The sequence below is a fragment of the Calidris pugnax genome, unplaced genomic scaffold (genome assembly GCF_001431845.1).
Source record: "Calidris pugnax isolate Ruff unplaced genomic scaffold, ASM143184v1 scaffold337, whole genome shotgun sequence".
NCBI classification, from domain to species: domain Eukaryota; kingdom Metazoa; phylum Chordata; class Aves; order Charadriiformes; family Scolopacidae; genus Calidris; species Calidris pugnax.
In genome coordinates, this window is record NW_015091098.1 from 427628 (window position 1) to 440439 (window position 12812).

The window sequence follows — 12812 nt, forward strand, 5'->3', positions numbered from 1 at the left end:
CGCTCCTGGGGGCGGGGGGAGGCTGCTGGGCAGGATGGAAATACCTGCCCCTTCCTCCTCTCCGGCTCCTGGTGGGGGCTACGGGGACGGTACGGGAGGAACAGAGCCCGGAACGGTAAAGATGGGGCTGTGTGTCCCCCCCCCGTCACAGGGAGGGGACGGGAAGGCTGTAAAGGGAAAATACTGGTTAATGGTAAACCGAAGAGTGTCTGGTTCCGCCGAGAGCAGCGTTGAATTCCCCAGGAAACCGACCCCGGAGTTGAGAAAGGTGCAGAAAATAATGGTTTTGTAACGTTGCACGGGAAATGATTGTTATATTCTGGTTTTTTCCTCGCTCGAATCCCTGCCAGGCAGTGTAAAGAAGTAGCAGCATCTCTGTTTAGAAGGGTTTCAGGTTAAATAGTGCTGGAATATTCATGTTTCTGTAGCATCCACATGATATAAACACTGAGCTAAACCTGGGAGCTCGGGGAGCGAAGGCTGCGTGCGTAACGCGTTTGATCCGGGCGTATTGTTTTTACCGTTCTAGTCTGTTCTTGGCTGCACAGATTTTTTATTTTTTTTTTTGACAGCTCTTTTTTTTTTTTATTACTGCAGAGTGGCTGGTTACAGAGCAGGGTACAGCATAACAGCACGTTGGTAGCAATCTTCTGGGGAGAAACGTCTCCTCGTATGGCAACAGCGTTTTTTCTTTATTTTTTTTCTTTTTGCTTGTGTAGCCTTTGTCTTGAAATTAGACTGGAGTTGGTTCCAGCATTGGGAGAGCTTTTCATCAGGCTTGTACCAAAGCAAGATTAACCCGGTTCGTTGTGGAAGAGGAGTGGGGAAGAGCTGTGTTGTGTTTCTTCTAGGTGGGATATATTTGCAGGAATTGTGTATTATTGTTAAAAAAAAAAAAACATAGTGAAGTGGAAAATAAGCAAAATGCTCAAAGAGGATTTGGGGTGTAAAATGATGGTGTTTTTTTTTTTACTTTAAATTTTTATGGGAAGAGTCAGCGTGTTACAGAAAGGCTCACTTTGGGCTCCAAGAAGTGCCTTTAAGCATTATGCCATTTCTTGGGTATGTTCTGGTTAGTAAATCAAGGGCATGGTTTTATTAGCCCTGGCATTGATTATCTCTGACCCACTCACCTATATATCCTGGATGAGTTCAGAACTTTTTTGCTTCAAATACGTGGGTTTCGAGTGAGGATGTTGTGGTCTGAAAAGCTTCAGAAATGTTAGTGTATTCAAGCTTATAAATAGATTTATTTTTCCGAGGGGAAGTACGGGTAGAAATTCAGTTACTCTTTCTAGAAACCAGTTTGTGTTTCTGCTTTAAAAGTAAAAGTCCTGTTTGCTGTTGAGAGGAGCGTGCCTTTCAGTGGAATAGTTCATATTTAATGTGACATAAGGACAATTATGCAAAAAATGTGTTGAGACTGGAAACTGCTGTATTCAGAGTGGTGGAATATCGTAAGATCACAGCAGACGGCACAGGCTGAAGGCTCGGTGAGGAGTCCTCCTCCTCCTCATTCTTCATCACCCCCTGTGCTGCCCCCAGCTTGGACACGGGGCCGGCTGCTGGGGTAGTTCCCCAGCTTGGGGGGGGGGTAAGTAGGGCCCTTTGAGTGTCTGGAGTCTTATCTTGGGGTAAAAATAGCTCCGTGCAGGGAGGTGACTAATGTATATTGTGTCTGTTTCAGACTTTAAATAACAAGTGAATTATTGAGGGGGAGTTTGGTTCAGGTTTTCAGACTCTGTTTAATGCCTTTTGTTAAAGCCACGTAAACAGATTCCTCAAACTATTGTTGTTGGGTAATCTTAAAATCCAATCTAGATTGGATTTAATAATCGTTTCTTCTTACTTTAGTAATAAAATATGGTAATGGAGCATGGGCTAAGCTTCTTAAATGTGCCTTGCGCGTGGGTTTCTGGGCCGTGCGTGTCGCCAGCCGCCCCGTGCAGGAGGAGGGGAACTCTCTTTTTAAATGAAAGAATGAACTGGGGCAACCCCAGCCCAACCAGCATATTCTAAACAAGTCCCTTTATAGGAGGTGGGGCCACCGCAGAGAAAATAACCACTTACTGCAGCAAAGCAAAGGAAAAGGGAAAACATTACCCAGATTGCCTCCTAATTTTCTGTGGTGTTGGTTTAATATGGAATGTGCCCTGATGGATCACAATCCTGGCTTATGTTTGGGGTTTTTCTGCTCCCTGTGGTACCCGAGACGTGATGCCTGATGAGCTGCAGCTGGATGTTAGCAGAGAAGAGGGGGGTGTCACTTCTGATGCTTCTGACTGTTGGTACCAACCCTCTGAGAGCTTCCAAAGGCTCCTGTTCTCATTCCTCCTTCAGTTTGTCTCATCCACGCTCTCCTGCCCTGGGATGTCATCTGGAAACCGAGGGGTTTGGGCTCACTTTCACTGATTTTTCACTGCTCTCACTAACTCATCAGCAAAAAATAATCAGCCTCTTCCAGGGCAGAGTGTTCCTCTGAGCTTTCTGGTCTCCCGAGCGGAGTGGATGTGGTCAGAGTGCACCACTCAGAGATGGTTGATGCTTACACAGAGCTGAAAACCACCTGCCTGGGATGAGGAGGGGTGTTTTATACACACAGTGGTTTCTTTGGTGTTAGACCAACGGTGGGACGAGTCACAGACATCATCAGCACCAACTGACTCCTGGCTTTTAACCTTTCCCCGTGCAGGGACCTGGTGCTCTGCAGTGTCTTGTGTTCCACTGAGCCGTGTTGTTGGGCTTAAATAATTATAGTTGCTTTTTTTTTTTTTTCTCTCCAGACTGTGAGCAATACATGTAGTCTCCTCTACATCCTTAAAAACAACACCACCAAAAAAAGCACCATCCTTTCCAGCTTCCTCAGGGAGCCTTCAAAACCTCCAATTAGCAGGAGTTGATTCCGGCTGTAAAGCGTTTCTTTATGGGGCAGTTTGTCCTATTAAAAGAAAATAAAATGCAAACACCAGGGATGTATCTGAGGAGGGAGCGTCTGTGGGAGCCTTGTGAGCTCCTTCAGCAGGAGAAACGTGTGGATCCAGTGCATTTCACAGCGTTTCTCTCCCAGGATTCAGGATCCTCAGTGTGAGGGGGTTCTGACTCTCTGGAACTCTTCTAGTGGCTGCTGTAGGTCCTAGGTCTTGCTTGAATTTCCATCTGCCTTGAAGTGAGGGAACCTGAAAGCAAAATGAGAAATTGAAAACGCTCCAGAATGGAGTTGCCTTCCAATAATGAATCTTGTCTGCATTCAGGAAGCTGAATTGAATAATCTCAATTACCCTAATCCCATTTTTGAACCTGCTGGGTTCCTGGCTCTGAAAATGCCATTTCCACGTTGTGGGGCTGCTTGGCTTTATGTTCTAGAGCCTGATCCTTTCGGGGTTGTCTCCTTCCCTTTGCTGGCCTGCTGCCCTCTGCCCCTCTGCTTAGGGCTTTGTTATTTGGAGCCCTGGAGGTTGTGTAAACAGAGGACACAAACACAGTGGGCAGGGAAGGTCCTCACTCTCTGCATCCCACGGTGTCCCCTCTCCTTGCTGTTTTCAGGCAGAAACGTGCAAAATCTGAGGTTACACTTCCCCTGGCCTTTCATTTCATGTGGCAAGTGAAACTGGTGCTGAGGGAGTACGGTGAAGACATGAGGTTTTGTTTTGGCAGGTATTTAACAGTGTGGCTCATAAGTCACGAGAAACATTCAAAATTAAAAAAAATAATACAGATTTGGGTGGTGTCAGAGCTGATAGCTTTTTCATACTCCCATCACCCCCGTTTATTGTTTTTATTTTGAGGCTATCTCACGCCACGCTTACGTGCAATACTTTTTAAGCCAGCACTTCTATTTTTTTGGGAGGTGAATAATAAAACATTATTGTGTACAAAGTGGTTGCTTAAACGTTAAGGTAGTGAGGGATGTAAACCCTGAACTTGTGTTTCACGCCCCCGCTGGGCCCATACCAGCGGAGGGAAGAGGAATTCAGTGAGATTTGGAAGCAAAAATCAAACTGGTTGCGCAAAAGATCCTTGACCCTGCGGGGAGAGCAGGGAGGATTCCACAGGAAAAAGGCCTTTTGTTGGAAGGGGGGGAATTTTGCTTGCTCTGAATTTCTCCTTTGCAATCCACGTACAGGGACTGACCAGGCGAGTTGCCGACAGAAGATGTAGTGTGGGGAACTGACCCATAAAGAACAGGTATTTGGGAAACCAGTTCTGATTGCTTTTCATTTCTTTCTGTTCAATGGGCACTGGGGGAGGTTCTGGTCTCCTATCTCCTTCCCCATGTAGGCTTTGTGCTGGGCAGCCATGGACACATCCCTGCTGTAATTAGGCAGAGCAACAGCTTTATGAGCCTCGGATTGTGACCTTGGCCCGTGTCACCTGAGAGCCCCAGCTTGTGTCACCCACTTTTACTGGTTTATTTTCCCAAATGGGATTATCTTCTTCCTCTGCGAGGAGTTGTACTTGCCGAGTTGGGCAACAGTGGAAGCGCTGAGCCTGGCAAACAGTAATTTCAGCAGGAAATATGAGCAGAAATGCCAGAAAACCTGTATTTCCTCCTCCCCTGTCCCTCACTGACATGGGTGCAATGAGGAATGTTGGGCAGTGCCCGATAAGGGCTCGTCACTGGTTCTGCCCGAGCTGTGGGTGTTGGGGCTGTTGGTGTAAGGCCATGGGGAGGGCTTTTCTTGCAGGTTACCCTGGTGGACGACACCTCGGTGCCAAAATGGGGTTCCCTGAGGTGTTGTCACTTGGAGGTGACAGCACAGGGCCCACCAGTGTCCCCGGGGAGAGGTGCCCAACTGGGCTGTGTCCATCCTGCCTCACCATCGGTGTAAGGAAAGGGAGTGCGACAGCCTGTAATGCACAGGTAGGGCTCGTTTTCTCTTCGATACCATTATTAATTGGGGCCTGGGACAGATGAGGTAATTATTGTTTTCACTCTGGGCTTACCCTGCCGTGCGTTTCGTTTGACTCACGCCATTGTGAAAGTCGGCCCCAGGAATGTTGTGGCCACGTTGATGGGGTGTGACACCCGGGGCTGTGTGTGCCTGGTGGAGGGACGTGCCAGGCTGATCCCTGCAGTGCTGCTTCCAGATCCACCATCCTTCACACCTCGTCTCAGGTAGGGGTTTTCTTGAGACACCATCATTTGACTTTATTTCCAAGTAATACCAATAAAATCCCATCATCACCTCTTTGGTGACAACAGAACACAAACCAAATAGTGAGGAAAAAGAACTTACTACCACTAGGCTTTGGAGAGAGGCAGAACTACAAGGAATGTGTCTTTATCAAAGAAGCTTGTTTGAATTGTGATGAGCTTTGGTACATGGAGACCTAGAGGAGTCTCACTTCTTGTCCTGAAAATACTGAAGCGTGGCAGTTTGCGGTGCTCTTAAATAAATGAAATAAATCCATTCAAAGGGTATTTGTAGTAAACCACTGCCCTGCTGAAATGAGCTTCTAAAAAGGCTAAAGAAAAAGAATAAATAGTGATAGTGGGTGTTTTACAGCACAGTCTGTAGCTGTAGGCTGTGTCCCTGCAAAGCCAGGAAGTCTTTGTTTTAGTTATATTCTCCTTCTTTGTTGGTCTGGGATGGTTTTTTTTATGGGCAACAGTGTATATTTAAAACCTTGAAGGGAGTGTGTGAGAAAGTAGCATCGTTTTAAATGGAATATCTGTAACAGGGCATAAAATACCCAGGTGACCACTCGTAGGATGCTGAGGTTTTTAATGGAGCTAAAAACAGGAGATGCCCCGAACCAGCTTTGATGACAGCACGGGTGGTGGTTTTGCTCCTTGCTGCTTGTCCCCTCGATTTAATGTACAAGATAAGACATATCATACCAACTCCCCCCCACCCCTGTGGTTCTGGGCCCTCCGAGCCCCTGCGTGATGAGCTTTGGGACGTGGAGACCTAGAGGAGTCTCACTTCTTGTCCTGAAAATACTGAAGCGTGGCAGTTTGCGGTGCTTTTAAATAAATGAAATACATCCATTCAAAGGGTATTTGTAGTAAACCACTGCCCTGCTGAAATGAGCTTCTAAAAAGGCTAAAGAAAAAGAATAAATAGTGATAGTGGGTGTTTTACAGCACAGTCTGTAGCTGTAGGCTGTGTCCCTGCAAAGCCAGGAAGTCTTTGTTTTAGTTATATTCTCCTTCTTTGTTGGTCTGGGATGGTTTTTTTTATGGGCAACAGTGTATATTTAAAACCTTGAAGGGAGTGTGTGAGAAAGTAGCATCGTTTTAAATGGAATATCTGTAACAGGGCATAAAATACCCAGGTGACCACTCGTAGGATGCTGAGGTTTTTAATGGAGCTAAAAACAGGAGATGCCCCGAACCAGCTTTGATGACAGCACGGGTGGTGGTTTTGCTCCTTGCTGCTTGTCCCCTCGATTTAATGTACAAGATAAGACATATCATACCAACTCCCCCCCACCCCTGTGGTTCTGGGCCCTCCGAGCCCCTGCTGACGTTTTCCCAGTGCATTTTTCATTCAGCACCAGATACAACTTCTGGTGAAGTCAAAGCCGATTAACTGCCAGCTGCTGCCTCCCCAGTCTGTCACCCCCCGCCTGCGGGTCCTCCCTTGGCAGGACGGGCCAGGGGACACCGCTCCGTCTGCAGGGAAATAAAGCACTAGTGGTATTTTTGAAATAGTAATTTAAAAAAATGAATGTGGTGAGCTTTTCGGTGTAGTTGTGGGATGCTTTGTTTGTGGAAAAGTCTCTCGGAGCCAGGACTGGGATGGAAGAACAAAAACCGGATGAACAAAAAGCCCATGAATGTGCCCTTTTGGTACCTGACAGCAGTTTCTAGGGTGGTTTTTTTTTTAAAAATAGGGTATAGCACACGTGGTACTTCCAGTTGAAATGGTGTTTCTTAAATCAGAATTGTCTTCTAGTATCTTGCCTGTACTGCATATCTGATTATTTATTATTTTTTTTTTTTTACATTTTGAACACTACAACCTTGTGTATTTGTACCTAAATCACCTGATTAATTTCATCTTCGTGGCAGTTTCTGTGTTACTGCTCCCTCAGAGCTGGGGGCAGCAGGTGGTTCTTCACCGGGGGCTTGAGCTCTGTAGGGCTTTGCTGATTATTTTTGTTCAGCCTCGTGCTTTTAGCACTGCTGATTCAAAAAAAAGGAAGACAAAAAAAGCTATTTATTTAACTTTGTATTTTGCTGTCACTTCTGTGTGACTTATCTCTGCACAGTAATTTTTTCTTTGCCTCCAGAAAGGCAGCTCAGCCCACTTAGACTCCAGCTCCCCTCGTATCTTGTACTGGGGAAGGAGCACTTGTCAACCAGCACTCGCTCTGCATCTTTTACTTTTCAGTTATTTGAGCCCTGTAGCAATAGTAGAATCTTTTTTTTTTCCAAAATGAACAATATCTACCAACAGAGGTGTTGGTATGTATTGATGGTGTTTGTAAGAAGTCACTTCAAAGCTTCACCGAGCTGTTCCAAAGGAAATACGGAATGAATTCCACTTTTTTTTTCGTGTGTTTTGTGTTTTATGCTCAGCTTTTTTTTTTTTTAAACTAGATTGGAGTTGTGTACTACGAGCTAGGTTTGGTGTGTGTCTTGTCTCGGTGACTCCGGACTGGGCTTGTTCATCTCCTCCAGATGGGCCGTAGCAGATAAAAGTGGTATAAATACTCCCAGTAATACTGGCTTTCTGGGTGGGAGCCAGCTGAAGAACACCTCCCAGGGCATCTCGGACTCCTCGGGATTTAAACTCTCAATGAAGTGGCACAGATGTTTCATTTCTTTCACCTCAGAATAGCCAAGGACTCTTTTATAGCTCTGAGGGTTAATCTCCAAAGCGCCTCGATGGTACGGAGTGGGTGGGGATGGGGTGGACAAAATACACCAGCTACAGAAGTAATCCTTAATTTATGATGGTAACTCTTGATTCCCCACCTTCCCCGGCTTAAAAACAGTTTCCAGAATGCATTATTTACTCTAATAATTGCAGTCTGTTTTCTCTCTTGGTTTTAATTGCTTAATTTCCTGTGGTTATGAGCAGTCGTGGAGGGTCTGGCTGGTGGTTGCTTGTGGACAGGGGGACAATGAGCTCTAGGTCTGAAGAGCATCTAAAAACCTTCATCCTCAGCACATTGTACCTTTTCCTGGTGTGTTTGTAAGAGGTTTGTCTTGCACCCTTTCTGTTAGGCAAGTAAATGAGTAGCGTTATTTTAAATTTCTAATATTTACTACTGTTTTGTAGATTTCCTTTTAAGAGGGCATGCTTTTAAATTTGGTACTATTTATTTTGCATGAGGTTTGCTTAATATAGAGACGTGAAACACTTCATTAGTTGTGTGTTTGTACTTACTTTCAGGAAGGTTTATAGTTTTCACTTTCTGCTGCCCACCTGGATGGATGTGTCTCTCTTGGTTGGTTGGCTTTGTACTGAAATCCATGTCCATCATCTTCCTCATCATCTTCCTGTCTTCCTGCACCAACCCCACGGTGTCCTCAGTCACAGCAGTGCGTTTTGGTGGCACTTCCTGGGCTTTTAGGGATTTTCAGTCGGGGTTCCCAAGGGGCTGGGTGTGCCAGACCCTGGGTTATTTTCCATGGAGTGAACATTTAGGTGGATAACGGCGTAACAATGGGTTTTGTGCCTTTGCTGGCCTTGGAGCCACCCATTCCCTAAAGCTCCAAATAAGCTTCATCCCTTTTCCTCCACTGAGCTTTGAATTTTCCGCTTTAGAAGAAAAATGCTTGAGTTCAAAGTCCAGATCGAGCCTAACGCCGTGTGCTCGCTTGTTGGCTTTGGCGCCGATGCTTCTAACGCAAAGCCTCATGTGATTTATTTTTTTTTATATATATTTTTGAAGACCAACCATCCCCCTCCCGGTGCTGGTGCCAGAGACGGGCTGGGTTGAAAACCAGCTGTGTTTGTCGGCAGTAAATATAAAACTGCTCCCACCCAGGCTGATGTGTGCAGCAGCTGTATCACTGCTGAGCACAAACACCCACAATTACTCGATTTCCCCTTAATGTTAACAGCAGCCTGGTTTTTTTGTCCAACTGAACATAGAACTGTTCAGTTTCAGGACGATACAGGTCTCATGTTTTATGAGAAACCCCCCCATGTTAACACTGCAAATCCACTCTGTCCTTCTGCCCCTCCTCAATTTAGTGGGCAAAACTCTGCAGAACTAAAACATTGGGAGAATTGAGGGTGTTTTTCAGTGTCTGCTGTCGCACAGACAAGGACACTCTGGGATGTCCTCTTGTCTAAATGGTGCTTTATTGAAAAAAAAAAAATAAAAAAAATCCCTGCTGCTGTTCCAGTGGAAAGTCTTTTTTGGTGTGTCAGGCGAGTAAACTGTTGTTCTCTGAAAAACACAGCCAGTAACTTCAGAATGACTTCCAGGGAGTAGTCTTGAGCATTTAGGGTAATGTAAAATAAATGTGCTTTTTATTCTGTACGTTAATATTCCTAATTACTTCCAGTAAACTGCAAATGTTGAAATAACTCATTTAGGAAACTTCTCGAGTGGATTTTTCCAAACACACACACACACAAAAAAGTGAAAAACAAACCTTTTGTTCCTCATGGAAACATCCCTCCAGCCTTTCCCCAACAATAAAACCCAACCCGTTGCCAGATGTGACATTTACAGGAAAGCCTTGTCCCGTCCCGGAGCGGGGGGTCCCTGGCAAACTCCAAGGGGGGGTTTCTCTGAGCTGGGGAAGGTGACTTTGTGCTGATGTGTGTTTGGATACTCTGTGGGACCGGGGACACGGGGGACGGAACCATTCTGGAAGCAAAGATGTAAATTTTGCAGGAACTTTTGAATAAATGCTCTTCTCTTTACTTGCTGCTGCGGAATAAGTCAATCAACCTGATATTGAGGCCTTTGTATTGATACAGTGATTTTTGCTCAGGTGGAAGCTTCTAAAATATACCAAAATGTATATTATTGAGCGTGGATTTCCTGAGAGGAGCTGGAGGAGGTGGCTGTCCCCCCTTTTCTGCGTTGACATTTGCCGGTGACACACGTTGTGCCACTTACTGAGGAGCAGTTGGGCAGTCTCTCCATCAAACCCAGAGGCTGGATCATTCCTGGACACCTCATTTCCATGCTAAATACTGACCACACCAGTTCACACTGGGCAGGGCGATGGTGCCAGACCCAAAGGAAAGCACCGAGAGGAGTCTCCAGGCCTGTGTGGCTCCTGAAATCCCATCCGGAACGACGTGAGGCTGCTCCAAAGCTAAATGAATGGCTGCAGTAATGACACCAATACTCTGTATTTTACCTCCAATAATGAAGAGTTGCTTCACTTGCAGAGCTTGCATCAACTGTTGTTGCCATCCCTCTCTGCGGGGATGGGGAGGACGGGACACATGTAGGTGTTTCTTTGCAGGGACACTCATAATTAGCTGCTGTCACCAGCATCCTGGGGTGATGTCACGCAGGTGACCCAGTTTGGGGTGCTCTGCCCAGTAATGAACGGCTGATGTGACTGGTGCCTGAACAGCCACTCTGCCTCCTACACTGTTCATGGGATTTAAATCTGTTTATTACAGATTATTATTATTTATTAGCCCCGTGCACAGCCCTCACCCACTGGGCAACCGGTGTAATTGAGCCAGTTTGCAAAACTTTGAATAGCCAGAAAGGTGAGGGAGAAGTTATTAAAACAAATGGACAATTCTGTGTTAAGTGACTTCAGCGTAAGGCTGTAAGAGCTGTATTTTTTGATCACTTTTGTCCATTTATTTTCGTAAATTTGCTCAATTTGGATGTTTCTGGGTGATAGTGCTCTGGAGAGAAGCATCCCACAGATGCGGACAATTTGGATGTTTCTGGGTGACAGTGCTCTGGAGAGAAGCATCCCACAGATGCATCCCGGGAAGTACCAGGGGTTTGTCTCCTGGGTTGTAATCTCTGGCTTTCAGCTGGTATGGGACAGGGCAGGGAGGAGAATTTAGGGGTGGCTGGTGAGTTCCTGGGGGCGACTGAGGGCTTGGATCATCCTTATCCTCATTGCTGCTTCCTCTGGCCACCTACTTGTAAAAAACCACTCCAAAACCAGCCCCTCAGGGTGCACCTCTCAAATGCTGAATGGAGTATTCTAAACCGGGTGCCAAATAGTTAGATTTCTCCTTTTCTTGAATGGTAACCAGTGAGTTAACATTTTAATTAATCTGCAAGATAAAGGATTGATTTATGGATTAAGTTCCTCGGTTTTGTCGTTTCTCTGGGCTTGTGGAATTGGTGCTGAACCCACCACTGGAGTTGCTGGACTTACAATTAGATGGATCCTGTTTGTTCTCCCTTTTGTTCCTGGTTGGAATGGGGAGGAATTTCCACGTGCAGCGCTGTTGAAGTGTGAATACACCAAATATCTCCTGGATTGTAAAGCATCTTTCCGTGTTAAGCATAAAACCGGCAGCAGACACATGCCCTGGAAAACTCTTGGGTTCTGCCCATTTCCTGAGCAGTGCAATATTTGCAGGAAAATTAAATCATCTCGAGGGAGTGATGCCCAACTCCTGTGTGCGCTGTGGCCCCGTGTAGCTCCAGCTGCCCAGCGCTTCCGCTCTCTGGAGATGCTGCTCTGAAAACCAGGAAGAGATTTAGAGTAAAATCACGAGGAAGTTCAGCATTTCCTATGAGAAACTCTGCCCAGCTCTGGGGTTCTGGTAGGTTGTGTTTTCCTTCGCCTTGTAGCAGAGTATAGTAACCTGTACTGATTTAACACAAGTTTTAAAGTCTGGTATCTGCCTCTGTGGTGTTTGTTCCAGATTTAGAGGCTGTTTCAGGAGAAGGATGCCCTGATCTGCCTTCATCTCGATGGGTGGATGGACAAGTGAGGGGGATTTCATCCTCTGCCCCCTTCCCTTTTTTCCATGCAGGGGATGTGGTTTCGCACGGCAGAAGATTCTGTGTTTTACACAGATAGGAAGATTTACGTTTGAGAAAATTTACTTATTTTCTGTATCCTGTCAAGAATAACTTACTCTGCTGAATAACACCTGGTACTAAAGGATGTTAAGACAGATGTTAGGAAAAGCAAACTTAGATCAGTTAGTTTTTATCCCTAGAAGTGATTTCAAAAGCCTGGAAGTCTAGAATAGCCTCTAACACTTTTTTCAGCCTACTTTTATTCTTGTATGGACTCACCAGAAAGTAAAAACATCCATGGGTATATATAAGTAGTTCTACATGCTGCTGTGACGTAGCAGTATATCCCAGTTCCAGCCTGGTTTTGCCCAGTTTCTGTCCTCAGCCCTGAGTTTTGAAGGAAACCTTGATAAAACGGGTCTGGTGATGCCCCCGGTGCCTCACTGTCTTCCAGGGGAGGGGGAATTCCAGAGCTGAGGATCTCCCACACAGCACATCCTGCCACCTTTCAGTCCAAGGACTTCTTTCGTAAGACCAAAGGTTCTTTTAGCATAGTACTGGTCAAAGGGTTGCTTCTCCAGGAAAAAAAAAAAAGCAATTTAAGGCTTTGATTTGCACAGGAATCAAGGTAAGCTTTTTCTACCGAGCAAAGCAAAGGGCACAAGTCAAGAAAAAAAGTGTGTCCCTGATGAACAGTCCCAGTTAACACCGGGCAGTGACTATCTGGAATCAGACAAAGCCTTGTTGCCAATCCAGATGAGACAGAAAAGGCTGCCTGGCTGCCTCTGGGATCTCTATTTTAATACTTCCTGCCCCTTGCCTGTTCTCTCCTAGGCTGGTTCCTTTTCGGAAGTCTCCTACTGCTATCTGATTTGCTCTTATAGTTTCTCTTACCCTTTTTTTTTTTTTTTTTTTTGTGAGGGGGCGGAGGGGGCTGG

General features: G+C 45.7%; 1 protein-coding gene across 2 annotated transcripts in view; it reads left to right on the forward strand.

The window, feature by feature from the left end:
- The first annotated feature begins 82 nt into the window (after positions 1 to 82).
- The window catches only part of FBXL20 (F-box and leucine-rich repeat protein 20), a 39120-nt gene continuing 26390 nt past the window's right edge, over positions 83 to 12812 (forward strand). The window contains exon 1 of one of the 2 annotated variants that reach the window (XM_014957935.1): positions 83 to 268. In XM_014957935.1, the coding sequence (XP_014813421.1) occupies positions 122 to 268 (147 nt within the window). In that variant the 5' untranslated portion in view covers positions 83 to 121. Of the gene's footprint in view, positions 269 to 11653; positions 11673 to 12812 lie in introns of those variants that run through there. The other variant, XM_014957936.1, reaches the window with a different exon arrangement.